Source organism: Cynocephalus volans, chromosome 5 (genome assembly GCF_027409185.1).
Source record: "Cynocephalus volans isolate mCynVol1 chromosome 5, mCynVol1.pri, whole genome shotgun sequence".
NCBI lineage: Eukaryota > Metazoa > Chordata > Mammalia > Dermoptera > Cynocephalidae > Cynocephalus > Cynocephalus volans.
The window spans coordinates 112,807,838-112,835,814 of NC_084464.1; the positions used below are offsets into that span (position 1 = coordinate 112,807,838).

Sequence of the window (27,977 nt, forward strand, 5' to 3'; positions counted from 1 at the left end):
AAACCACACAACCAGCAAAATTAAAGAAACAATAATCAAAATGTAAATTTCACTAGAAGGGCTCAAAAGCATATTTGAGCTGGCAGAAGAAAGAATCAGCAAACATGAAGATAAAAGCAACTCAGAGTATCCAGTCTGAGCAACAAAAAGAAAAAAAGAATGAGGAAAAATGAACATAGCCTCAGGGAGAGACCTGTGGGACACCATCAAGCCTATAAATATATGCATAATGGGAGTCCCAGGAGGAAAAGAGAGAAAGAAAGGAACAGAATGAATATATGAAGAAATGATGGCTGAAAACTTCCCAAATTTGATTTAAAAATAACATTAATCCACACATCTAAAAAGCTCAACAAAATTCGAGTAGGAAAGAGATCCACACCTATACACATCATAGTCAAACTGTCAAAGCCAAAGACAAAATCAGAAAGAAAAAAAAAAAAAAAAACCTCATGTACAATGGATTCTCAAGATTAAGTTGATTTCTCATAAGAAACCATGGAGGCCAGAAGGCAGTGGGATGACATTTTCAAAGTGTGAAAGAAAAACACTGTCAACCACGAATTCTATATCCAGCAAAACTGTGCTGCAAAAATGAAGGAGAGCTGGGTAAGGATAGAAGAGAGAAGAAATCAAAACATTCCCAGGTACAAAAACCAAGAAAATCCCTTATTAGTACACCTTCTCTACACAAAATAGTAATGGAACACTTTCAGCTAAAATGAAAGGACTGTTGACAGTAACTCAAATCCACACAAAAAAAATAAAGAGCACCAGTAAAGGTAATAAAATAACATAGGTAAATAGAAAAGACAGCATAAATGCATTGTTGTTTGTAATTCTTTTCTTCTATATGCTTTAAAGGACAAAATGCATAAAACAATAATTATAAAACTATGTTAGTGGATTTAATGTATAAGATGTGTGTGCATAGCCACTGTGTAATAATATCCAGGAGAAACTTGTATCAAAATCCCTATCACATTAGGGCCAAGTAGTTAGGGTAGTGATAAAGTGTTATTCAATCCAGAAACTCTGCACACTTTCTAAAGTTATATAAGGCAAATGTTCAATAAAAATATGAAGGCTGTGAATGACTTTAAGAGTTAAGCTTCTCCATCACACTCCAAATTTACATAACAACAGACACACCCACGGATTCCTCAGTACATAGAAATCTGTTTCAAAAAGGACATCTACAGTTGGGTTTTCATTTCCTGTTAATCAATACCTTAAATTTCAGCTGCTTACTCAATTAACGTATGGAAGGTAAGGCCGAAAAATGCTATTCTAAATTATGGTACTCTAACATAGCAAAACAGATATATTGGTTGATATATAATGTATAAGAATTTTAAGGAGCTAAAAATCACTTTTCAAATGCTTATTCTGGTAGGGCATTACAAACACCACCTTATAATTAATGGATAGCTATCAAATTGAAAACTGTCAATGACAAATTTATATTCTAAAGCAAACTCAGAATCACGGACAACTAGTAGAATTTTTTTGTTCTGTTCATTCATTTATTTATTCAAAAAACATTTATGGGGCATTTATTATGTGCCAGGTACTATGCTAGGAACTAGGGACAAAAAGACAAGGTCCCTGCCTTTCAAAGTGTGCAGAGTCCAGGGATAAGCTTCCATTCTGGAGTCAAAGAATTCATGACTAGAAGGGACCTTACAGTTGCCTTATTTCATAGATAAGAAAACTAGGACTCATCAGTAACTTGGCCACTAAGGCAGACAGAAGACATACAGGTCTACAGATTTCCTGCTGGATATGTTCTTTGCATCACACTTTTTATGTCGTTTGGATTTTGTTTGTTTGGCAGCTGGCTGGTAAGGGGATCACTGTGTAATAATGATTGACTTTTGTGTTACACTTTTTCTTATGACTAAGTGATGCAGGAGTGTTTCCATGTGAGTAAAGCAGAAACATGGAACTGTGGGCAATATATGTAATAGTTACTAAATCAGAGACAGAAATCACTAGTGGACAATAAATTATTTAACAATTATTTCAACAAATATTTAACAATTTAGAGACAGAAATTCCTAATAGATGTGATATCATGATAAAGTCCTAATTAGCAATATTTATGGAAGAACTAAAATAAGATTATATAAGCCTTATAAGCCACAATTATGGTTTTGCCTCTGTTTTCTGATCCGTAAAATGGGGATATTAAAAGTACTTATTTCACAGGATTGTTGTGAAAATTAAATGAATTAATACTTGAGAGCACTTAGTAAGCCTCGTACCTGGTAAACACTCAGTAAATGTTAAGTATTCTTACGGACAATCATTTCTTAAATGCACCAGAATGTCACATAAAAACAAACAAAAAAAAAGGAAACTATTTTTCTCTAAAGGATTAATTATCCTATTATTATGATAGTCTTATCTTTCTGGCTACAAGTAAAATCTATCACTAAATTACATATTTCAGAAAAAGTATTTAAAATGAATAAGATTTAACAGTATGGCCCCTTTCTCTATAAAGACATTTATCAGTCCTAAAAGTACAGGATAATAGACATAATGACATTATTAATTAAAATAATTAACTATATTTCGTCATAATTTTAATTGACTAAACGATCATCTAGTTCAGTACTTCTAAGATTACAAATCCTAAATATCATTAAGAGACTGTTCAAAGATGACTTTCAAGTAATTAAAAAGTTCATGCAGATTTTCTCATCTTACATAAAATATCCTAAAACTAATTAACATCTGTAAAATCATCATGCATTGTACACATTAATGAAACTCTTCTATATAAAAATAAATCACTGCCCAATATTAATAATAAAATAAATAACTGTATTTATATCCACTTACTGCAATCTCTCTACAAGCCGACATGGATATTCCTGTGCCTTCAATTTGCTTCAATGCATATTCCTTTTCATCTTTTCTGCACATGAACAAAAAAAAATTTTTTATTTTTCCAAATTACTTTCAGATTCAAACTACAAAAACAGTGGAAATACACTTAGTTTCTCAGTGATATGTAAACATTCTTACTATACCATGCACTGCTTATTATTTTTGATAATATTTCAGCTACAAAAATATGAAATACCAAAAAAAAATTCATGTCACAATGAAAACACCAGACAGAACCAAAACACAAAAAAAATCAAAGCAGAACAGGAAACTAAACAGTACTAGTTTCAAAGAGTAAACAAGTATAAATATAAACTCTAACATATTGCAAGATAATTCACTCTAGTCTTAATTACCTGGAGTATATAAAAGCATTCTGTTATAAACACTCACTACAAAAATAACCGACAGACATAAAAACTCCCATATTCATTTAAAGTACTTTCATAGTATAAGATGCATTTATAAGCGGAAGAACCCACTGCAATACCTGGTTCTCACCTAGAAGAGAGGATATTCAAAAGCCCCAAGACCTCAACCAAAACTCTTTAAAAGACTTCAGAACTCTAGCTACCAACATCTCATTTTCAGGAATTGTAGGAGAAACCCAGCAGTTACAGTGGATTTTCCAAACAATGAACACAGAATTAGGAATTCTGGGGTACTCCAATAGTTTCCAGAGTGCTCAACCAAGAGAAGACAGCAGTTCAATAATGGTGATACATCATGTAACAATAATAATGTTAACAGATGAGTGGCTAGTGCAACACAGTAAGTATCCTCAGGGTACTAACACCAGAACCGGCCACACAAAGGCCACAGCTGAATGCCATAATTGTGGTTCACATTGTGGACTGTTCTGATAACAGGGGCATAATCCATACCCTCCAAGTTTTGTCTTTGATGATATTAGAGTCTCAGCAAAGAATCACCATGTCATGATAGTTTTGTCAAATGACAGTGCCAAGGTAGTACCACATCTGTCCTACATAGCTCTTCCTCATTTTCCCCATTCTGTGTTTATTAGCACAGAATGCTAGTAACAGCTTATTCACTAGATAAAGCAGTTTAAAGGTTATTCATAATGTGAATTTTCAAACATCATTTTATGTGCCATTTGAAGATTTTCACAATCATCTATATTTTGAACAATAACTGAGTTATGGTTACTTTCTACCACAATCATTTTGAAAATTATATCAATTTTTCCTCCAATACATGGCATTCAGGAAGAAATTAAGCAGCATTTTGATAAACAGAAAATATACCAGATACGTCAACAGGATGGACTGTGACACAATTATTAAAATAATGGCCAGGGGTCATTAGAAACATGGAAAACATTTATCATATGCTACTGAGGAAATACACAAATTATACTATATGAAAAATACATCTATGCATATGTTGAAGATAATACAAAAATTAAAAACAGTTAAGATGTAGGAAACTATGTTAAATAACTTTACTGCTAATATTATATTGCCTTTTAAATTAGAATGGGAAGGTAGAAAAAAAAGCCAAAATAACTCGATACTCTGAAAATATTCATTTACTAAAACAATCTTTAGTATTTTCAAAGTGATAGCTTAGGCAGGTTTTAAATAGAAAATTCAAAAATAGGGAAAGCTAAAGTGATCATTTTTCCCTTTTTTTCATTCTGTTTCCTTCCAAACATAAAACTAGACTTTTTTTCAGACCACTCAGAAGCCACTAAGAAGCACAAGCAGCAGGTGACTGACTACAATTAAAGCCAAATGTCTCCCCTATCTTAAATATATTTGTGGGTACAAGTGTGAGAGCACATGTGCCTGAGATGCTCTGTCACAATGCTTACAATGTAAATTTTATACATTTAACAATGAAATTAGCTATCAGGTATCTATTACTAAAATTTACGTATAATAAATTCTTGAAACAAAATTATAAAAGCTTTCTGATAAATTTTTCACGTGCAACCATAATTCTTTTCCAGCAAAAATATTTCAGTCCCCAGTTCCCGTAAATGAAGTGCTCCACAAGCTCATGTAATTGCATAGTTTTATTTTTAATACTGTAAAGAATATTATACAATCTGGATAGGCTATTGTTGCTATGGAAACTATAAGATTTTTGCAGTAAGTCAAAAAGTGCAAAATTAACACATCACATTAATGGCTTTTGAATTTCACATCCAGGCTGTCAGAGGAATTTGAAAGCTTGAACAGAATAGACTGAAGCACAGGCCTTTTACTCTGAATTATATGGATAGGAACAAGGAACAAACCCAGTAATTATTCACTTAATAAGTTTAAATATAACTTCTATCTGTTAAATTAGTAAAATACTCAAAAATATGCAATTTTAAGATTTATTGCAGCTTTAAATTGAGAATGAAAGGAAGTACATATATCATTACCATTTTTCTTTTGTATACTAACCATCAGATGGTAGGTGATGATGTGGTACCTCTGAGAGTCACCACATGAAGAAGTGACAAGGTCCCAGAGAATATATGGGACTCCCTGGCACTGTACTATGTCAGTGCCAATCTTTGGGCAGATGCCAATACCTCAGGATGAAGGTTAAAGATGTTCCCTTTACCACAATGTCCAGAAATACTTCAATGGCTCAGGGAAGCTTTATTGGTCTCATGCCATGTGAGTGCCCTTCTCCAAGAGTTCCTCCAAGTGGTAGTGGCAATTCATACCCCACAGGTTAGATGTTTCAGTAGCATGTACTGTTAAGTATCATAAAAGTACAATTTGTTCCTTTATATGACAAGGCTGAAAAGCAGGTGAACATGGCCTGGCCAATACTTCTGTGATAGCCTGGCTTTTACAAGCAGCTTAGTTCTTATCTAAAACTCTTTCATTTCTAAATTACTTTTATTTCTAAATAACATAAAGACAGACATAGCAATTCCAAACCCCTCAAGGAAACTGCTTTCTACATTTTAGTGTATATTAGACAGTATAAGAGCAAATGCCTATTGAAAATAAAGGAGTTTACTAAATAAATACATATACTTGTAGTACAAACATGTCTATATGCTATACAGAATTTTTTTAATATGAAAACATTTCTCCTATTTATGGTATGTGTTAACTTGGTGACCAGCCCTTAGTCAACTGCAGGAAAGTAAAGTGCCATTCTGTAGCCTACATGCACAGGTATAATTATTTATGGTTTGGCCAAAACCCCAATTGTTATAGTCATAATTAGACTGGTCCAGGCTCTTTGGCTCCTATCAATAATACTACCAGGTGTCCAGACCAGCCCTCACCCATCATTGGTCCCAAGTACATAAAGGAGACAAAAAATTTAGAAGAATTTTCTAAGAAAAGATGAGAGAATTCAAGCGCAAGGAAGACTGAGGGAAAATTATTGGATTAAAATCTTTTTTTTGTCTAATAACAGAGGAGCCTTATTATTTTATATCAATTAACAAAAAACTAGTGAGTTCATATTATGCATCCCAAGCCTGTGCCAAACTCTGAGGATGAACAAAATTAGAAACTGACTTCCCTAGATATCATGGAGTTCACAATCCACCTGGAAAGGGATTCTGGGTGAGAGGAAAATATAAACAGGTAACTCTGACATGCTCCCCACCTGCACAGTAGACACAGAGAGAATGCAACTAATTCTTTCAGAGTTTTAAGGAAGATAACTCCATAAATCATGCCAGTAAGGGAAGAGTTCCCCAGGCAGAAAAGGTATGAGGTGTAAGAGGATTCCAGGCAGAAGTATGACATGAGAAAAGTAACAGAGGCATATTCAAGAAACAGCTAGTAGTACAGCTGTAGAAATGGGTGCATGATAACAAGAAGCAAGAGATGAGATTAGAAATGTAATGAAAGGGAAGGAACCATGTGAGTCCTACAAAGAAGCTCGTACTTCATATGTAAACAGTGTGGAGACGATGGTTTTTAGAACAGAGAAGGTACATTAGCAGATCTTTACTCAGAAAGCTAACTGTTGTAACTACGAAGAAAAACTGGTGGCAGAGCAAATATCTGGTAGGTCACTTCAAATGTCCAGATAAGAGAAAATGAAAGACTAGATTAGAACAGAATAGTGACAGAGGAGAATAATGGATTCAAAAGACATTTCTGAGTCAGAACTGACAGAATTTAGTAACCAGTTTAATTCTGTATGTGAAGAGGATGACTCTGAAAATGAAGTTTCCACTAATTGTGGAAACAATCTGATTGTGTAAATGATAGCACCAATAACCAGAGAAATGATTTTACCTAAACAGGGTACTAGAAACATAAGATTTTATTCTACAAGCAATGAAAATTACACATGAAGATTAACCTTATTAGAAAGGACTGAGATTAAAGGATGAAAAACAATTAGAAGATTAGTACAATGTAAGTGAGAGAAGGTGAGAACCTGGATTAGTAGAATAGAATGTTGGCTCTGAAAGGGAATTAAGACAATCCTGTTGTCAAATGGACAAGTTTATTTGAGCAAAGAAAAACAAAACAAAAATCAGAGCAAAGCAAACAAAACAAAAATGATTTGTGAATTGGGCAGCCCTCTGAACCAGAGCAGGTTCAGAGAACTCCAACCAACAACACATCTGACAGCATTTATAGGAAATGGAAGTGCATTGTAGAAACAGCTTAATTGGTTACAGTTTAATTGGTTAACAGGTTACAGAGCCTCCTGCAATTAACTAAAGATCAGCTACTATAGTTAAACTCCATATTAGTTTGTCTGTTAGGCTTACTGCAGGAGCCTAGTCAAAACCAATAGCCTCCAATGAATTTTATTTAACACTGTGCAATCTCCTCACTTTAAAGATGAAGCAACTAGGCCTGCAGCCACAGGCAGAGCTAAGACCAGATCTTACCATTCCAAATCCAACATTCTTCATAACACAGGGATAACAGCAAGATTAGAGAAAAGAAGAAACACCTGTGACAGTCATTTTAAAGGATGATTGGCAGAACCAACTAAATAAGGAAGATTAAGAGGGATGAATCAAAGACGATTCTGATGTTTTGAGCTTGGTTGATGGAAAGGATATCACTGAGAACAAGATTCAGATCAGGTCTCAGCGGGTTCCTCTGCTCATAAATGATTCTTACGTAGAAACTCCAACCCCAAATGAAAATACCTGAGAAGTTCATAAAGGAGATGTACTAAAGATATATACTAAGGACCTACCATAGTTGAGTTTCAGATTGAAAGGTTTGAGCCTATAGATGTGATAATGTTGTGTTGAAGGAAGTAGCACATAGATAAGAAGATGGCTCTTGGATGCCCAAGAAAGAACTTTTCTGCAAGAAAAAAGGAGAGGGAAAAAAAGGTAAAAGAACCATTTCTGAAGACACTTCTCTCACATGCTTCAGAAGACAATCAATTATATGAATGTCTTTTGTTTTTCCAAACCTTACAACTAGAATTCAAATAATGAAATAATCAGAAATAAGGAATCCAAGAGGGTACAGTATTATGAATTTTTATAAGTAGGTGTTACCATCAATACATTTTTCAAACTATATTACACCTGAGTCTTGCCAACAATTTTTTTCTTCAACAAGAATGCTGAAATAAACGAATGCTGTATCCCTTTCCCTTATTATGTGATGATCTGGTTTAGGAGGCTTCCATATCACACAGAAAAATAAAAAGAAAACTGCATAGAATAAAAATTTGGAATAACAAAAACCAAAAAAGATCATTTAGTTTTACATTGGTATCATTCTGAATTATTCATTATCATGAGCCAAATATTCAGCGAGCTTAGTAGTAATAATTTCTTCTTTGGAAACACTTTTATTGTATAATACCATAACATTTTCAAATTTTTAATCATAAAGTTTTTCAAAAATGAATAAATGACAGTGATACTCTATGTAGCCATCACACAGTTATCAATGCATGACCAATCTTATTTCCACTGCATTGGCTTTTGTTGATTATTTTAAAATAAATCCCAGACATCTTACTATTTCATTCATAAACAGTTCAATGCCAAAACACTTAATATCAGAAAATTCTTTAGTTTGAATAATAGTAGTCTTTTAAAATAATTCTGAATAATAGGGCCAGCCCATGGCTCACTTGGGAGAGTGTGGTGCTGATAACACCAAGGCCAAGGGTTCGGATCCCTATATAGGGATGGCCGGTTAGCTCACTTGGGAGAGCGTGGTGCTGACAACACCAAGCCAAGGGTTAAGATCCCCTTACTGGTCATCTTTAAAAAAAAAAAAAAAAAAATTCTGAATATTAAAAGAAATACTTAAAATCTACTAAGGTATTGTTATTATTTTGTATTCCCCTTATGTAGCGGATTAAATTATGTCCCCTCATAACTCACTGAAGCTTGAATTGTATCCCCCAAGTTTTATGTTTTAGAAACTGGGCCCCCCCTGTGACTGTTAAGAGGGTAGGAAATCCTATTATAGTAATTGAAAGGTGGAGCCTTGAAAAGGTAATTAGATTGTACGACCATGCCCTAGTGAAATGGTGGTCAGAGAGGCGTGGTTTTGAGGGCTCTAAAAGAAGAGAGAAGAGAGTCTCTCTCTATTGCTCTCTCTGCTCTGCCATTTTTGCAAGGTGATACCCTGCATCACTGTCACCACCACCAAGATGTGTTACCTGCACTGTGGACTTTGGAGCCTTCAAAACTGTAAGCAATAAATTTCACTTTATAAAATACCCAGTTCCTCATATTTTGTTATAAGCAACAGAAATGGACTAATACACCTTATAATGTCAAATAATACTAGCACCCTCCTTATGCCTTCATTTACCAAATATTTCAGCTACTCAGTCACTAAACATCATCAAAACATAGTAATATTCTTTATTCAGCTCCAGGATTCCCTGACAAAATGGAAATATGACAACAGTTTGATTATATTTTTGCTTTCATTACTTAGAAAGACTGCCTTTATTCAGACCCTTAAATACTGATTCACTAATATATATATATCTTTTTCTCTAAAAAATTACCTTCATTTTATACTATTTCCTTCATTCAGAATTCCAATTCAGATAAACATTTACTATTTTGAAGGCTCTAAAATAATAAAATTTTAAAAATTTCTATTGGTTTGGCCAAAAAAAAGTCTCAAAACATTAGAATAATTCTTTCATTGATCAGTTAATTGTATAATTTTATTCTTTAAGGTGTTCTTATTCAGTTGACATTTATATAAGACTGTATCCTTACTGGAGAGTTTTAATTCATTTTAATGAAAAATAACAATTCACTAAATTGAATTTGCATATTAATATATTTCATCAGTGGTTCATTAACACTTCAAATCTTACTAATTAGGATATGTTAATAATATTTCCCCAAACTTTTTACTTTTTATTCAACAACTATCTGAACTATCAACGCACTTCCAAAATCTCAAATTCAAACTTGCATTGGTAAATTACATTACTAAATAACATCAATATTTAATGTTTGTTTCTAAAAAATGGCCAATTCTTATTGCTTAGAAATGAATTTAATAAGGGCCGGCCCGTGGCTCACTCGGGAGAGTGCGGTGCTGATGGCACCAAGGCCCCGGGTTCGGATCCCATATACAGATGGCCGGTTCGCTCACTGGCTGAGCGTGGTGTTGACAACACCAAATCAAGGGTTAAGATCCCCTTACCAGTCATCTTTAAAAAAAAAAAAAAAAGAAATGAATTTAATAAAACAAATGTACCTGCAGATATTTAGTGTAAACCAAATTTTTTACATAAAACATTCTTACTTTGAGAATTCTTGAATCTCAAGTCAGATTACTTGCTACAGAAGGTAATATAACAAGTGATGCCAGACATTTATTTTAAAAATATTTTACTAAGCACATGGTTTGTGCCAAGCACTGTGCTGAGCTCTAGGAACAGGAGGAAGAACAAGCCAATCCCTTCCCTTGTGAATCTTAACACAGGGAGACATACAAGGAAGAGATACAATCTGATAAGTGCTATAACAGATGTACATGCAAAGTATATCAGATTAAGAATCGAAAGAAGGGTTTGGTTCTAGTAGGCAGGGTAGATAGGGAGGGTTATCAGATAAACAATTTTCAAAGAACATCCAAGTGGACCTTGAGAGACGAGTAGCAGCATTTCATCACGCAAAGAAGAGGGGACAGGGATTTATGGACACCAGAAATGTATGGACAAAGTCTGAAGATTAAAATCTATGCTATATTTAAGAAATTAGCAGAAGACAAGTATGGCTAGAACAAAAGAGATGAAGTAACACATGAAAAGAGCAAAGAAAACAGATAGCATAGTTTTATATGTTATGTCGAGAAGTTGGCACTTTTCCCGTACAATGGGAAGCCATCAGAGGTTTTCCAGCAAGAGAAACAAATGATCAAACAGGTAGTTCCAATAAGCAGATAGTGTACAGGATGAATCAGAGGATTTAAAGCCAGAGGTAGGGAGACCATTGTAGAAGTTTGGGGAGGGCTGATAAGGGCCAAAATTAGAGTAAATGTAGAAAGAATGAAAGGAACAGATTCAAGAAGCATTGTAGAAATGGAATTATCTATTGTGGCCAAATATATTTAGGCATATTGTAGGCACTCAAAAATATTTGAAGAATAAATGTGTATGCAAATGTGAGTACATCTGTACATACATGCTTCTGTGGCAGACAGCCAGAGAAAGAGCTGAAGATGACTGAGGTTTCTAGCAGTGTTGTCTCAGTGCAGTGAAGATTATTTGAAAAAATAAAAGAATACTGACAACAAGCCAGCTGGCAAATAGAAAATAAATTCATTTTGGACATGCTGATTTTGAAGTAGCTCCTGGATAGCCAGTAGAATATGAACAAAAGGAAATAACAGAAGCGGAGTTTAGAAAAGAGAACATTACTATACAGGTGACTATTAAAACCACATAAGTAAATGTAGGTAACCACAAAGGGAAAGATTATAGAAGGAAAGGGCTGAAGATGGTGACCAGTCCTCCTGAATCTTTCACTTAATGGTACCCACATAATGTTATTTGTTGTACCCTGAAAACCAGGGTAAACAGATAGGAGTATTCATGAGCAAAAGTGAAGGGACCCATGGGCTTCCACTACCCCAAACCCCACTAGTTGCCAAAGAACTTAGAAGATTAATAACAGGACCTATTAGAGGATTAATAATAGAACTCATAACCCATTCATAGCACTCATGCCACAGGAGTTGGAAAGACCTCTAGTAAACACCACCCTTCAAGAAGCTGTAGAAGGGGGAACAATTAAAAGTCCTTGCTAATAGGCAAATCTGAATGTGAAATACTCTAAGAAAATTGGTGTGGCCCCTTTAAAAAGAAAAGGGAGTTATAAAAAAGGTGGGATGTAGAATAGCCTAGATTAATTAAAAGAGACTCAAAACATATACAGTAGCACCCCCATGCACAGTTTTGCTTTCTATAGTTTCAGTTACCCATGGTTAATGGTGGTCCAAAAATATTAAGTGAAAATACCAGAAATAAACAATTTATAAGTTTTAAATTGCATGCTGTTCTGAACAGCATGATGAAATCTCATGCTATCCCACCTAGGATATGATTAACCCCTTTATCTAGCATATCCATACTATATCACTACCCGCTCCACCGTCACTCAGTAGCCATCTGGGTTACCAGATCCACTGTACTGGTATTACAGTGCTTGTGGGTCAAGTAACCCTTATTTAACTTAATAATGGCACCAAAGCACAAGAGTAGTAATGCTAACACTTTTAATTGTTCTATTTTATTATGAGTTATAGTTGTTAATCTCTTATTGTACCTAACTTATAAACTTTATTATAGATACGTATGTATAGGAAAAAACATGGTATATATAGGGTTTAGTACCAGTTGAAGTTTCAGACATCCACTGGGGGTCTTGAAACATATCCCCCATGGATAAGGGGGGGACTACTATAATTACTAAACACTACACATTAAAATATTGACTGGATTGTGGTTCAAATAAAAATTGCTATAAAAATTTATAGGACACTGGGAGAATTTAAATATGGACTAGATATTACATAATATTATTATGATATTGTGATTAATTTTAAATTTTTATTAACTGTCTTAAATAATCAAAATGGTATGATTATGCAGGAGAATTTCTTTATTCTTAAGAGATGTAGGTTCAAGTACTTGGGGGTGACATGTCATGACATCTGCAACTTAGTTTCAATTGGTTCAACAACAAAAAACATTCATATATATACACAGAAGGAGAGATAATATAGAAATATAGAAAGATAATAATGGTTGAATGTAGGCAGAGGGTATATGGGTGTTCAGTGTTGTAAAGTTTAACTTCTCTGGTTTTACAAAACTTTTCTTAACATAAAAAATTGAGGAGGGGAAGTAACTAATAAGCAGTAGTTGAAGAGTTAAAGAGAAAAACAATAAGAAAGTAGTATACAGAAGGAAAGAAACAAGTATTAAAGGGTAAGTGGGCAAAAGCATTAAATGCAGAAGCAAGGTCAAATACGAAAGAATGGAAAAGAGCTCATCAGACTTGACATTTGATGACGTTTTGCAAGAGCATCATTAGTAGGGCAAACACTTTGTTCAAAACTCAAGGACCTTACCATACTCTATTTTATTGTAATTACTTGGAATTGACTTATGCTCCTTACCCATCCCCAAATGTGGAAGGTGACTTACTCATTTCTGTATATTCTATAGGAACTAACAATTACCTTGCAAATAGTAAGTACTAAACATGTTGCATTGAAATAAACTTGTTTATTAGTCTTGATCAACTTAAAAAATATTTCACAATAATAAGAAAATCTGGATAACATTCTTTTAAAAATATATGCTGCAAAGATTAAAAAAAAATATTCTGAAAAACAAAATTTAAATGACAGTGATAATCAAACACCAATATTTTCAATGAAAATGTAATCATCTCTAAAAATTCACCAGAAAGCAACTACCTCCTTCTGGAGGGAAGGAGAAAAATATAAATACTTTGTCATTCTCAAATCTAGCACCCTCAGATCAGATAGAACTAGACCATCAGATCAGATAAAAATGGATCAACAACCTGCTCCCTTAGGTATACTTTTAAATTTCAGTCTTCATGAAATCATCTCAAACATAAGTATCAATGAAAAACAAACACCCAAAAAAGAAAATTAGTACTCAAGATATCAAAGTCAACACTTTAAAATTTTAAATGTAAATTTTTCACCATACCATTGAAGGTTCTGCCAAACCTAGGCCACTGAGGAAACTTCTTCTGATAAAGTGTAGTTTTTGCATGTTTTTCCTAGCTGATCTTAACTACTGTCATGAGAGTCTCTTTCTGAACGTACTAAGTATCCTTGCTAGAACACAAACCATTTGAAATGTTATAATCCACAATCAATGAAATATACTTGAAAGAAAACAAGGGAAGTCCTTTAGAAGACTTTACTTGCAACTTTAACCAACATGGCACATAAATCATAAAGTCAAATCAAAATGTCAGCCAGCAGCTATTAAGAATTATGTTACGTAAGTTATGCTGCATTATTCCTAACATTTTAAAAGGCACATTACAAAACCATGTATTCATCTGTAAGAAAAGAAGTGCATTATGCATGCACTAAAATATTAACAATGGAGACAATTTTATTTCCTTTTTAATGCTTACCTTCTGATTTTTCTATAATGAATGTTAACTGTATAGTAATCAATTTCTGAAAACAGACAGGGTAAATAACTTGCTCTACATCACAAAGCTAGTGAAGTTGTAGATCCTAGCCTGGCTCCAGAATCTATGCTTTAATCACTACAGCAATTATTTTCAATTCTTCATATTCTCCTTCTGAATAGCCTACAGTGACTTGCCAAGAGAAGGGAGCCAGTGTGGGACTGACAAGAGCTTCCTGGGCTTCCAGTCAACACGCTTGTAGAGCTAGGCTAATCCTGTTCGTGATGCCAATTGTCAGGCTAGGACTGGGTCTGGAGCTCACAGACCCCTCAAGCCCATTCACATTCTGGGTCACAAACCCTTCACATGCCAGGCTGGGTCACCAGACCCCTCACACACCATGCTGGGTCACCAGATGTGGAATATTCATAAAGCAAATGTACCTCACAGGGCCTGGTTTTCCAAAGGCTTGCAGTTTCAAATATTGACCTTGAAGAGGACAGGAAATTTTCCTCAGGCTATAAAGTCTCTGTTGTAAGATAAAGATTTGTGGCACAGCAAGGTTGCTGGCTCAAGGACAGACAGGTTACTGATCGATATGTGAAGATACTGGAAAATTTCTGGAGGGAGAAGGAATGTTTGCTAAGATCAAGCTTTTGTTGGTTGATCACTTAATTGTCTAAGGGAATGTCACCTGACTTGTTTCACTGAAAGTTATCAGCCTATATTGTTAAACTATAACCCCACCTATGTTCTCCTCCTGTAACTTACTGGTCTGAAAAATAAATGCAGGAAGAGAACCCCAATTTGGGGTTAATTTCCCAAGAAAGGGATGCCTCTCGCTTGAGGGTTCCAGGGAAGTTAACCACTTTGGGGCTTCTCACTGCTCAGAAGAGATGGGCTTTGAGTAATCCTTTGCTGCTCCGTCGCCTAGGGGAAGTGGGGTGACAAATCTGTGGGGGCAAAACAACAATCAGACTCCTCACATGCAGGTCTATTGAGCTAGGTTATTTGGCAAACAAGTCCTTGGAAGTGCAGATTGGAAAGCATGGCCACACTCACAGCGGCTGCCCAAGGCAGTAAAACGCCAGCCAACTCGCAGCACTGGGCATGCGTACCAACTCCACCCACACACAACCTATTCACAGCAAATTCTCGGCAAGATTCTGAACATCTGAGGGGCCCTGACCATTTTCCTATATATTTCCCAACAATGGTGGAATAAGGGCTGGCCCATGGCTCACTTGGGAGAGTGTGATGCTGATAACACCAAGGTGACCAGTTCGGATCCCTATGTAGGGATGGCCGGTTGGCTCGCTTGGGAGAGCGTGGTGCTGACAACACCAAGTCAAGGGTTAAGATCCCCTTACCAGTCATCTTAAAAAAAAAAAAAAAGATTGTGGAATAGACAGTCCCCAGCATCATTCTCTCCCACAAATCAACCAATTTACAACTATTAAAAAACAACAGCCAAGCTTGGGCTTCTAGAGCTCAGGAGAAGAGGAGGAGAGATCAATGGAGCTCATAAAGGCAGGAGAAGCCATGATGAGAGAAAGAAAGGATCACTCCCACCATTTGAAGCACTGGCCACTTCAACACCATAGCTGGTGAGCACACAGAGCAAGAACTGGCAAAAGCCACAGCTGTGTCCTTTATATGAAGTTGCTAGAAGGAAGCAGGGGAAAAGAGGGCCTTGGTGGCCCTCAGATCAGCAAGACCACTAACAGGGTTCCCGTGGACTCACACAGGACTTAGGAGCCACAACAACTGAAAAAAAGAGCCACTCAGATGCCAGTGAGTCATCCCAAGGGACCAGCACATGGTCCATCCTATGGGAAGTGTTGGAGTGCAGTGAGTGGAGGAGACGGACCCCCGGGGGAACACTGGGGCTCAGCATGGACAGCTGATCTGCCCCCTAATCAGTGCAGGACTGCTCAGTGGAGACTGGTCAGGAATACAGATCTGCTGGGGTGCAGTTTGCTGAAAAGTCTGAGGCCCAGACCAGAGCGTCCACACAACCCAGGTATACCAGACCTCACAAGACCCAGAAGTACATACAAGATCAACAATTAAAACCTGAGTTGCAGGCCGACCCCGTGGCGCACTTGGGAGAGTGTGGCACTGGGAGTGCGGCAGTGCTCCCGCCGCCACGGGTTCGGATCCTATTTAAGGATGGCCTGTGCGCTCACTGGCTGAGCGTGGTGCTGCCGGTCACAAAAAGACAAAAAAAAAAACCTGAGCTGCACAAAAAGCCTTCAAAGGGAATCAGCAGCAAAGCAGCAATTTAGCTCAAATACAGGACTCAAGTGCTGTTCCCCACAGGAAGTTCCCCCATTTTAGAAGCAAAGGACAAGAAATTAGTTCCAGTACCAAGTTAAAGGGTGGGAAGAGCAAATAATCCAACACAGCACAGAAAGAAAAAACAAAGTACCCACAGACCAAAGACAAAGTTTGATATTAACTGGTAAAGGTCTCACATCACCAAAAGAACACCTATAAAACCTAGAAGGACTGGAAGCCCCCTGGGCTCCCAAGCCAGGGAGCAAGGAGGGCTGAGGGCCTCAGCCATGACCCCCGGAATCCACAACCACCCACGGAGCCGCCACAGGAAGCCACCTGGTCTCTGCTGCAAGAATGAGGGGGGTGCCATGCACCTCAACCACACCCCCTCCTTTCTCTTTCTCACACCCTATTTCCTTCTCTGCAACAGCATCTTAGAATGTAAAAAAAAATTAATAAACAAACTTTAAAAAATAAAATAAAATAAATGCATATTCTCCTTCTGAGAAAAGGGAATAGCATGTCTCAAGGTTCAGAGGCAAGAGATTTGAAGTTCAGTAAGGCTGGTTAAGAGTAGCAAAAAGCAAGTTAAAGCTGAAGCAGCAGCAGGCAGGGCCAAATGAAACAGAACAAGTAAGCCATGTTAAGGAAACTGAACTTCATCCCAAGAAACAAAGGTAAGGATTTTAAGCAATCTGTGTTTTTGTGAATAGCGTGGAGGTGTGAAGATGGTACCAGGAAACTAGTTAAAAGGCCTTTGCAGTCATTTAAGTGAGAGGTGACTACAGTCTAAATTAGGATGTTAGCAGAGGTAATAAAAAGAAGTGGATGGATCTGAAAGACAATTAGAAAACAGTGTCAACAGAACATGTGGTGAAGAAACAAGAGAAATAAAAGCAAGAACGATTCCCAGTCTCTGGCTTGGGTAACGGGGGACAGCGGTACCATTCACTGAATTCAAAAGAATGGATTGGGGGAACTTCCTAATTGCCAAACATAGGGAGGTGCCTACAGGGTGGCATGAAGCTTCATGCTCCTTCCCACATGCCTTGCCCTATGCAGCTCTTCACGTGGCTGTTCATCTATGTCCTTCATTATATCCTTTAATATAAATAAACTGGTAAATATAAAAATAAATTTTATTAATTAATATTAAAATTTAAATTTAAAAAATAAAAAGAACTTGGGGAAGTTTTAGAAAAGTGAAGTTGAAAGAACTGTGGTGTTATCTAAATGAAGATGTCCAAAAGGCGTATGGACAAACCTATAACTTAGAAGGGAGACCTGAGCTAGAGATGAGAAAGTATTTAGAAACTGAAGTCATGAGAATAGGAGAGAGGACAGAACCCTGAAGAACACCATTTAAGGAAAAGGATCCCACAGTATTTATAATGTATACTACATTATTTGGCACTTAACACTAACTGGTTTCTAGTCATTTTACTTTACTCTGTCTTCCAAAGTACACACTAAGTTCACCGAAAGCAACAACACCTCCTATAACCTTTTGTAACTCCATAGCTTTTAGCATATTAATGGGTATTTGTGAGATACTCAACTAAATGGGATATGAGGGAGGGATAAATAAAATATACTTGATTTTAGGAACATCCTTTTTTCACAATTCCTTTGATCTCCCATTTCTCCCCAGGCTTTTGCTCTCTCAGTTACTGTAGTACTGATTGTGCTAACCCAGATGACGAAGGTGAGCAAGACAAAATTTGTTCTATTGCATTTTACTACTACAGTAGAAATTTTTATATTGTCAATCACAAAATACTCACTGTTTTTGGCCCTTAATCTTCTCCACATTAGCTGATCTCCCTGATGTCTCCTCTTATTCTTCCTGTCCATCAGACAAGGTCAAATTTTCCAGATTTTGTGAACACCCTAGCCCGATGTCAAAGCTCTCTTCTCTTCATTCACCAAGCACAACTCTGCACTCTACACATGGCATTCATCATATACCACTTTGTATGGTAACTTTTCTGTAGTTTGTGATATAAAGAGCTTAGGCTATGAAATCATATACCTATCACACTAAGTAACACAGCTAATATGAGTTACTGATATCCTCATATTATCAGTTTTTGCATCTGTAAATTGGGAATAATAATACTTACCTTGCACAACTGTTTTGAAGATAAATGAGATCACACATTTAAAGAACCCAGCACAGTGTCCAGCACCTACTGTACGTCCAATAAATGTTAGTTCCTCCATCAAAATTCTAAACTTTTTTTAGAGACTATGAAAGAAGTCCACAAATGGGCATTTCAATTAGAATGTTTAGGAAGGGACACAGGAATATGAGTTTTTGGCAAATGCTTATCAGTGAAAATAGAACACAGGATTCGAAATGAATGGTTCTTAAATAGATGATAAGTTTCCAGAGAGGATGTATTAGTATCATGTGTTTCTTTGTAGCCAACATAATACCTTGCAGCTAATAACCAAATACTTGACAAATTAATTGATTTGATGACTGACATTATTGGCTATCTTCCTATTCTAAAAAGAAGGGGGTTTATAGTAAGAGCCCAGAATTATTTCATTTAACAAACAATAATGTGTACTGTAGTCCATATTGGAAACTACTAGAGTTGGACTAATATATTGAGGTATACAGTCTTTGCCCTACAGAAGTTCACAAGAGAGTACAGGAACTAAGTAATGTACACAGTTACTAAATATAAGGTATTATATGAAAAACTGCCCAAATTACAAAACACTTTTATAATCATCCACATAATCCCCTTTTTCTCACAGAAGCTGAGGCTAAGTACATGAATGGACGGGAGGAGGATGGAGTCCTCCTATGATCTGATATGAGCAGTACTTTACATTTTTTTTACTACTGAATAGGATAATCAATTGTGATTATCATACTTCATGGAGAGAAACTAAATGTTTTCCTGCTAAAATCAGGAACAATGTGAGGGTGTACGCTCTCGCCACTCCTAATCAACATCATACTGGAAGTCCAAGCTAAGACAAGACAACAAAAGGAAATAAAAGGTATACAGATTAGGAAGGAAGAAATAAAACTTTGTTCACAGATGACATGATTGTCTATGGAAAAAATCCCAAAGAATCAACAAAGAAACTTTAGAACTAAAATAAACATTTATAGCAAAGCTGCAGAATATAAAGTTAATATAAAAAGTCAACTGTTTTCTTATACACCAGCAATGAAAAATTGGAACTGGAAATTTAAAACACAGTATCATTTTCATTAGCACCAAAAAAAAAAGGAGAAATATCTAGGTATAAATCTAATAAAATATGTATGATGTATATGAGAAAAATTATAGAACTCTGATGAAAAAAATCAAAATTAAGACCTAAATAAATGGAGAAACATGCCGTGTATATGGCTAAGAAGACTCAATATTTTCAAGATGTCAATTCTTCCTAACTTGATCTACAAATTCAACACAATCTCAATCAAAATCCCATCCAGTTATCTTGTGGACATCAACAAATTGATTCCAAAGTTGATATGGAAAGGCAAAAGACACAGAACAGACAATGCAGTATTGAAGAAGAACGAAGTTGGAAGATTGACATTATCCTACTTCAAGATTTACTATAAAGCTACAGTAATCAAGATTATACGGTATTGGTAAAAGAAAAGACAAAGAGATCAATGAAACAGAATAGAGAGCCCAGCAATTGACTCACACAAATACACTCAACTGATCATTGACGATGGAGCAAAGGACAGCAATGGAGAAAGAACAGTCTTTTCACCAAATGGTGCTGTAACAAATGGACATCCAGATGCAAAAAAAAAAGTGAATCTAGACACAGACCTTACACCCTTTACAAAAATTAACTCAAAATAGATCATTGATTTAAATATAAAATTCAAAACTAGAAAACTCCTGGAAGAAAGCATAGGAGAAAATCTAGATGACCTTGGGTTTGACTTTCACATATAATACTAAGCCCAATTAATTTTTTTTTTTTATTTGGAAAATTGGGCTCAATTAAAACTAAAAACTTTTGCTCTGTGAAAGACTTTTCTAAGAAAAGAAAAAAGCAAGCCACAGTCTGGGAGAAAATATTTTCAAAACAAATATCTGGTAAAGGACTGGTATCCAAAATATACAAAAGTAATCTTAAAACTGAAAATAAGAAAACAGACAACCCAATTTAAAAATGAGCAGAAGACCTGAACAGACACCTCACTAAAGAAGATATGTAGATGGCAAATAAGCACATGAAAAGATTCTCAACATCATATGTCATTAGAGGTTGCAAATTAAAACAATGAGACACTTGGGCTGGCCAGTGGCTCACTTGGGAGAGTGTGGTGCTGATGACACCAAGGCCGCAGGTTTGGATCCCTATATAGGGATGGCTGGTTAGCTCACTTGGGAGAGTGTGGTGCTGACAACACCAAGTCAAGGGTTAAGATCTCCTTACCGGTCATCTTTGGGAAAAAAAAAAAAAAAAACAATGAGACACCACTACACACCTATTAGAATGGCTAAAATCCAAAACACTGACAACACCAAATGCTGACAAGGATGTGGAGCAAAAGGCATGCTCATTCATTGCTGATGGGAATGCAAAATAGCATGGCCACTTTGGAAGACAGTTTGGTAGTTTCTTACAAAACTAAACATACTCTTGCCATATGACTCAGTAACTGTACTCCTTGGTATTTATCCAAATGAGTTGAAAACTTATATCTACACAAAAACCTGCACCCAAATGTTTATAGCAGCTTTATACATAATGGCCAAAAGTTGTAAGCAACCAAGATATACTTCAGTAGGTGAATGGATAAATAAACTTGGTATGTCTAGACAATGGACTATTACTCAGCCCTAAAAACAAATGAGTTATCAGGCCATGAAAAGACATAAAGAACCTTAAATGCATATTACTAAGTGAATGAAGCCAACCTGAAAAGGCTACATGCTATATGATTCTAACTATGTAACATTCTGGAAAAGGCAAAACTATGAAGACAGAAAAAGAATACTAGTTTTCAGAGGCGTAGAGGGAAGGAACCAGGGATAAATAGGTGGAGCACAGGAAATGTTTAGGGCAGCGAGCTACTTTGTATAATACCCTAACAGTGAATACATGCCATTATACGTTTGTCAAAACCCATAGACTATACAACACAAAGAGTAAACCTGAATGTAAACTATGGACTTTAGTTAATAATAACCTAACAATACAGGCTCTTCAATTGTAACAAATTTATCACACTAAAGCAAGATGTTAATAATAGGAGAAATAGAGGTGAGGGCAGTGAGGGGGTATATGGAACTCTGTACTTTCTATTCAGTTTTTCTGTAAACCTAAAACTGCTCTAAAAAACAAAGTCAATTAATTTTTAAAAAAATATTTTTATAACTATCCATTTAACCTCATCTTTCTCATAGAAACTGAGATGGGGTTGGGGGCCAGGTGGGGAGCTGGGTGGGGTGTCTTCCTACGCCATGACATGGATAATCTATTGAGATTCTCAACTGGTAACAAAATACACCACAGTCAAATTGCTAAACAAATATAAGAGTGTATAATTCAGCAGTGGTGCAAATAGTTAACAAGTCTGAAAATGAAGTATGAAAAGGCCTTAAAGAAATTCTGATCTATTATTGGTAAATAGAAAATATCTTCAAAATGCCTGTTGAAAAGAGTAAAAGGAAGGTGAAATAGTTTAGGAGGTAAAATTGTAGCTTACCTCAGTAAACAGCCTGAAACTCACCTATCTCCATAGTCAAGAAAAGTAGCTTCTCTGAATAGGAAGAAGTGAGAGAAATAGTAAAACTTGGTTGATTGTAAAATGGAGTGATCCTGTGTTGGGCACATCGTAGAGATTTAATAAATATGAACTACCCAGCTTCACATAAGGTGTACATCCTGAACATAAGGTGTAATATGCAACCACTTACTTGATATCTAAACAAACATAATTTCCAGAAGACATGTAAGAAAACTATCCCTCTAGTTCCCATTCAACCTATCTAAAAACTAGCCACTTTATTACTTTATGTCTAAGAATACACCATTATGTTAGCTGCTGCAGATCTTTTTAAAAAACAATCTTCTATTCAAGTATCATCTGAAGAAAGTTCATAAATGGTTGCAAAAATTCACAGAAAGAAATATCTGTAATATCTGACACATAAATGGCAAAATGTTTCTATCTTTCAGAAAAATCAAAGAAGCATTACCCAGGAAAGGTATGTCAGAATTTCTGATCTCTAGTCACATTATTTTCTTAAAAAGTAACCCATTAAGAAGGTCACTCTAAAAACAAATTTACAAGTATGTAGAATGTTTGTTTCCCTACTGAAACAAAAACTAACTTGAGAGAAGAGCATATTAAGAAATTCTGATGAGAAAGGTAATTAGCATATTGGAAACTAACATTTCTGGCATATGGAACCTACAGCAAGAATGTCTATCCTCCAGTCATGAGTCATGGATTAGGCTGCCTCTCTATTTATTGTCAAGCGATCTTTCAGTAAAAGGAGCAGCAGGGAAGAATACAATATATGAATAATGACTTGGACAAGTTCCCAGGAAGAAATCATAGTGAAGCTAGGTTGAGAAAATTATATGGTATATACTATACATTATACTAATGCTCTTTTTCTTAATGACTCCTACTCTTTGTTAATGAAGCAGAAAGTGAAATTTAGTCTTTAGTTCTATCTCATTTTTATTTTTTATGGATTTTAGTAATACTGAATAAAATTGTATAGGTTTTAATTTGGTTTTTAATTGTGTGAAAGTTAACCATTTACTCTATCATTATAAATTATTTTGTGATGACATTCACAAAAAGCTCTCACCTGTCACATACCCACCCCAGCACACACACACAATGACACCAGAAGGCAACACTCTGCTTTACCTTCTGCTGAAAAGTCTGCTACCTCCAAGGCTTGAGGTCCATACAGGAAGCCCTCCTGGAATCTACGAACACAGCAGAGGCAAAAGGCGGAGAAGTTTAGGTAGATTTAAAGTTACACTGCCCAAAACATCAAATGCCAAATGCCTATCAAAAGTCTATATATCTGCCAGGAAAATCAGATTTTAGATTTGACAATGAGCAAATCAACAATATATTAATAATATTCACAGTTCATTATATATTAGGCAGCTAATTATATGAAAGGACCAAAAGTTGGGCCTTAACTAATTTATATTCTTACCAAAAGAAATGGTTTACATTAGGGCTGGCCCGTGGCTCATTTGGGAAAGTGTGATGCTGATAACACCAAGGCCACAGGTTCAGATCCCTATATAGGGATGGCCAGTTAGCTCACTTGGGAGAGCGTGGTGCTGATAACACCAAGTCAAGGGTTAAGATCCCCTTACCAGTCATCTTTTTTTCTAAAAAAAGAAATGGTTTACATTAAAAAAAACTAAAAGAATAATAAAGTATTAATTCATACATACTGAAAGTAACAATTCAATTTTTAAAATTGAAAAATTTTTAAATGTGATTGAGCCAATACAACACAAAAGAAATTAACTAGAAAGATATACTTCATGAAATGGAGTGTGGTGGGTGGGCCCTACAGCTCAAGGTACATTGTCTTCTCAGGACCAGAAACTGTTGGGAATATAGGGGAAAAACAATTAAAAACAGATCTAGAAGAAGACAAAGGCAAAGAAAAAAAGAGAAAAGTAGCACTGTAAAGCTATTCCAATGGCAGGATTTAATTTAATTCTGACAGTAATGTTGAAATGAGCAAAGTACTACATATGCTAGGTAGTATGGGAGAAATCTAACTGTTCCAATACTATAAAATAAAAATAAGCATGAAACATAAAAGGCTTTTCAGAAAACATTCATAAAAAAATTAAGGATTTAACAAGGTAAAATATTATATCTCAGATTTTATTTCATTATTTTCTGGTGATAGGGATAAAAGACTACAAAATATAGCTGGTATATGAGAAAAAGAAATCAGATAAGTTTTAACAGATATCAAACTTTTTAAAAGAGGGCATGCTATCTTTATGTCATATTTAGAAATCTTTAAAAGTATTACCAAATAATTAGGAAAGAAGGAACAAAACATTGTCATAAAAGATGATGATATGTCAAGGAAGAAACACAGTATTATAAAACATTGGCCCTCAAGTCAGGTGGCTTGAGTTCAAATCAAACTAAATCACTTAACTGCTTTTTGACATCAGAAACTTAGTATCTCGGGGCCGGTCCATGGCTCACTCGGGAGAGTGTGGTGCTGATAATACCAAGGCCACAGGTTCAGATCCCTATATAGGGATGGCCAGTTAGCTCACTGGCTGAGCATGGTGCTGACAACACCAAGCCAAGGGTTAAGATCCTCTTACCGGTCATCTTTAAAAAAAAAAAAAAAAAAAAAAAGAAACAGTATCTCAGTATAACCAGAGTTGTTCAATAAGAACTCCTTCACCATTTCTCAAATTTATACTGAATATCAAATGAAATAAGGTATTAAAAATGCTATAAATCACAGAAAACTATATTACGCAAAAATTTGTCAGTGCAAGTCTGGCCAGTTAGCTCAGTTGATTAGAGCACAGGCTTATAAAACCAAAGTCATGGGTTTGGATCCCCATCTGGCCAGTCACCACAAAAAAAGAAAAAAAAAACTTTGCAAGTTTATTTAATTTAAATTAGCAACTTAATAAACATTGTCAACTGAGAACGACAGGGAATAGAGTGTCCAGCCAAGAAATTTGGGGAGCTAGTTGTGTGAGGAAGCCCAAAGAAACAAAGCAAAAAGACTGAGCTAGCCAAAAGAGCCTAGAATAGTTGTCAAGGCTAAATGGCAGACAGTAGGGCTGAGATGATTGTATCATATTACTAATTTAGCAATTTGCCCCGCACTACCTGCCTCAGATGTATCTTCTCTTAATTCCCAAAACAACTGCCTAAACTGCATACTCCTCTCAGGCAGCACTTATAACATTCTAAGCTAAGTGCTTGTGACATGCTGTGTTTAAAAAACAGTAATTACTTGCATATTGCCTATATTTCTAAAAACCAAAATGACAAAATCCCATCCCATAAAACAATAATAGCAACAAAGTTCGCTAGGATGTATAATGTGCCAGGTACAGTTCTAAGAGCTCTACAGGCATTAACACATTTGGTCTTCACAACTCTGAGATAAGTACTAATATTATCCTCACTTTACAGATGAAGAAATGAGACACGGGAAATTTAAGAAACTTGCCTAAAGCATACATCCAGAAGTGGCAATTCAAACTCGGACCACTTCTAGAGCCATTTTCTTCGTCACCATATCATCCAGTCTATGGAATTAAAATCACACAAACCAGACACCTATCTATATGTGAGAAGCCACACAATTATAAATGTTCTTAAGTATTCAATCATGCTATACATTCTTCAGCATTTGCAACATTTTCTTGGAAAATTAAAATGATTGTTGTACAAAGTATGTAACAAAATGGAAAATGCTTATGATATAAAACTAAAAGAAAAATAAAAGTTTTTAAAAACAAAAGGCCTTAAAAAAATTAAAGAATATATATCCAAGTAACAAATAACGTTGGTGTTAGAACAGCAATATTGACTGATTTTGTTTTTTTAATTTGCTGTCATTTGATTACATAACGTACTCTTAAATATTTGATGAACTTTTAAAAAACTTCAATACAATGAGATACCCACTATGACAGTTACTATAAAAAAAAGCGGGGGGGGGCTGGCCCGTGGCTCACTTGGGAGAGTGTGGTGCTGATAACACCAAGGCCACGGGTTCGGATCCCATATAGGGACGGCCGGTTAGCTCACTGGGTGAGCGTGGTGCTGACAACACCAAGTCAAGGGTTAAGATCCCCTTACCAGTCATCTTTAAAAAAAAAAAAAAAAAAAAGCAGGGGGGATAAGTCATGTCATGAATGTGGAGAAACTGGAACCTTTGTATACTATCAGCAGGAATATAAAATGGTGCTGTTGCTATGGAAAACAGTATGGTGGTTCCTCAGAAAATTAAATATAGAATTACCACATAATCCAGCAATTCCACTTCTGGGTATATAGTCAAAAAAAGTGAAAGCAGGCAAAAAGATATTTGTACACCCATGCTCGTAGCAGCATTATTCACAGTAGCCAAAGGTTAAAAGCAAGCCAACTGTCCACTAATGAATGAATGGATAAACAAAAGGTAGTATATACATACAATGAAATATTATAGAGCCTTATAAAGGAACAAAATTCTGACACATGCTATAACATGGGTGCTACAACGACCTTGAAGACAGTATGCCAGGTGAAATAAGCAAGTCACAAAAGGACAAATACCGTAGACCCCATGCACATGAGGTATCTCACGAGGTAGAGACAGAAAGTAGAATGGTGGTTGCCAGGGGCTAGGGTAAGGGGGAAAATAGGGATTTATTCTTTCATATGTAAAGAGTTTCAGTTTTGCAAGATAAAAAGAGTTCTGTGAATGGAATGTTGGTGATGGCAGAACAACATGAATGTACTTAATGCTACTGAACTATATATTTAAAAATGGTTAAAATGGTAAATTTTGTTACATGTATTTTATCACAGTTTTTTAAAAAATATGTGCTAAGTACAGAAACTTAAAAAGAGAAGCATAAAGAAAAACAAAATCCTCCACTATTTCATCTCTCAGAAAAGCAACAGTAAACCCCTTATTAATGTATATTGTCACAGGTTTTTAAAAAATGATACAAAAAAGTAATTCCTATTAATGTCATTCTTACAAATATTAATCTCTTTAGTACTGAAATATTTAACTTTAAAAAAAACTTTCCAATTAAACATTTAGTAAACTCCAAGGTTAAAATAATTAAATATAATTTTTGTTCCACAAACTTAAACAGTTATGATATCCAAATAATAGCTTGTCTTCTTGATTTCCCAGCAGAATAGCTTCTCTATTCAGAGTTACCACAGAGTAACATTCTTGCATTTTAAGACTATCAACCAAATCTCTTTTCTAAGAGATTACATGTATTACTATTTAGATGTTGTACTAAATTAGTCTCCCTACATCATTCTCTGTCCTCTTTGTGGCAGACACTACTGGCTGCCTAGCATATACCCGTCCTTACTTTTTCCTTTAGGAATAGACCCTGGTTTTATTCTAGGTGGTATACAACCAGGTAAAAGTGTATACTTCCCAGTCTTCCTTCCTGCTAGGACTGGCCAATGAGATGGAAGTGGAAGTCA

The 27,977-nt window shown here is 35.6% G+C and overlaps 1 protein-coding gene across 4 annotated transcripts in view; it reads right to left on the bottom strand.

Annotated features, from left to right (window-relative positions):
• Window positions 1–27,977, bottom strand: part of CDK19 (cyclin dependent kinase 19) — a 166,641-nt gene that overhangs the window by 112,156 nt on the left and 26,508 nt on the right. For 3 of the 4 annotated variants that reach the window (XM_063097211.1, XM_063097208.1, XM_063097209.1), the window contains exon 2: window positions 2,851–2,926. In XM_063097211.1, the coding sequence (XP_062953281.1) occupies window positions 2,851–2,874 (24 nt within the window). In that variant the 5' untranslated portion in view covers window positions 2,875–2,926. Of the gene's footprint in view, window positions 1–2,850; window positions 2,927–23,660; window positions 23,723–27,977 lie in introns of all 4 variants that reach the window. The other variant, XM_063097210.1, reaches the window with a different exon arrangement.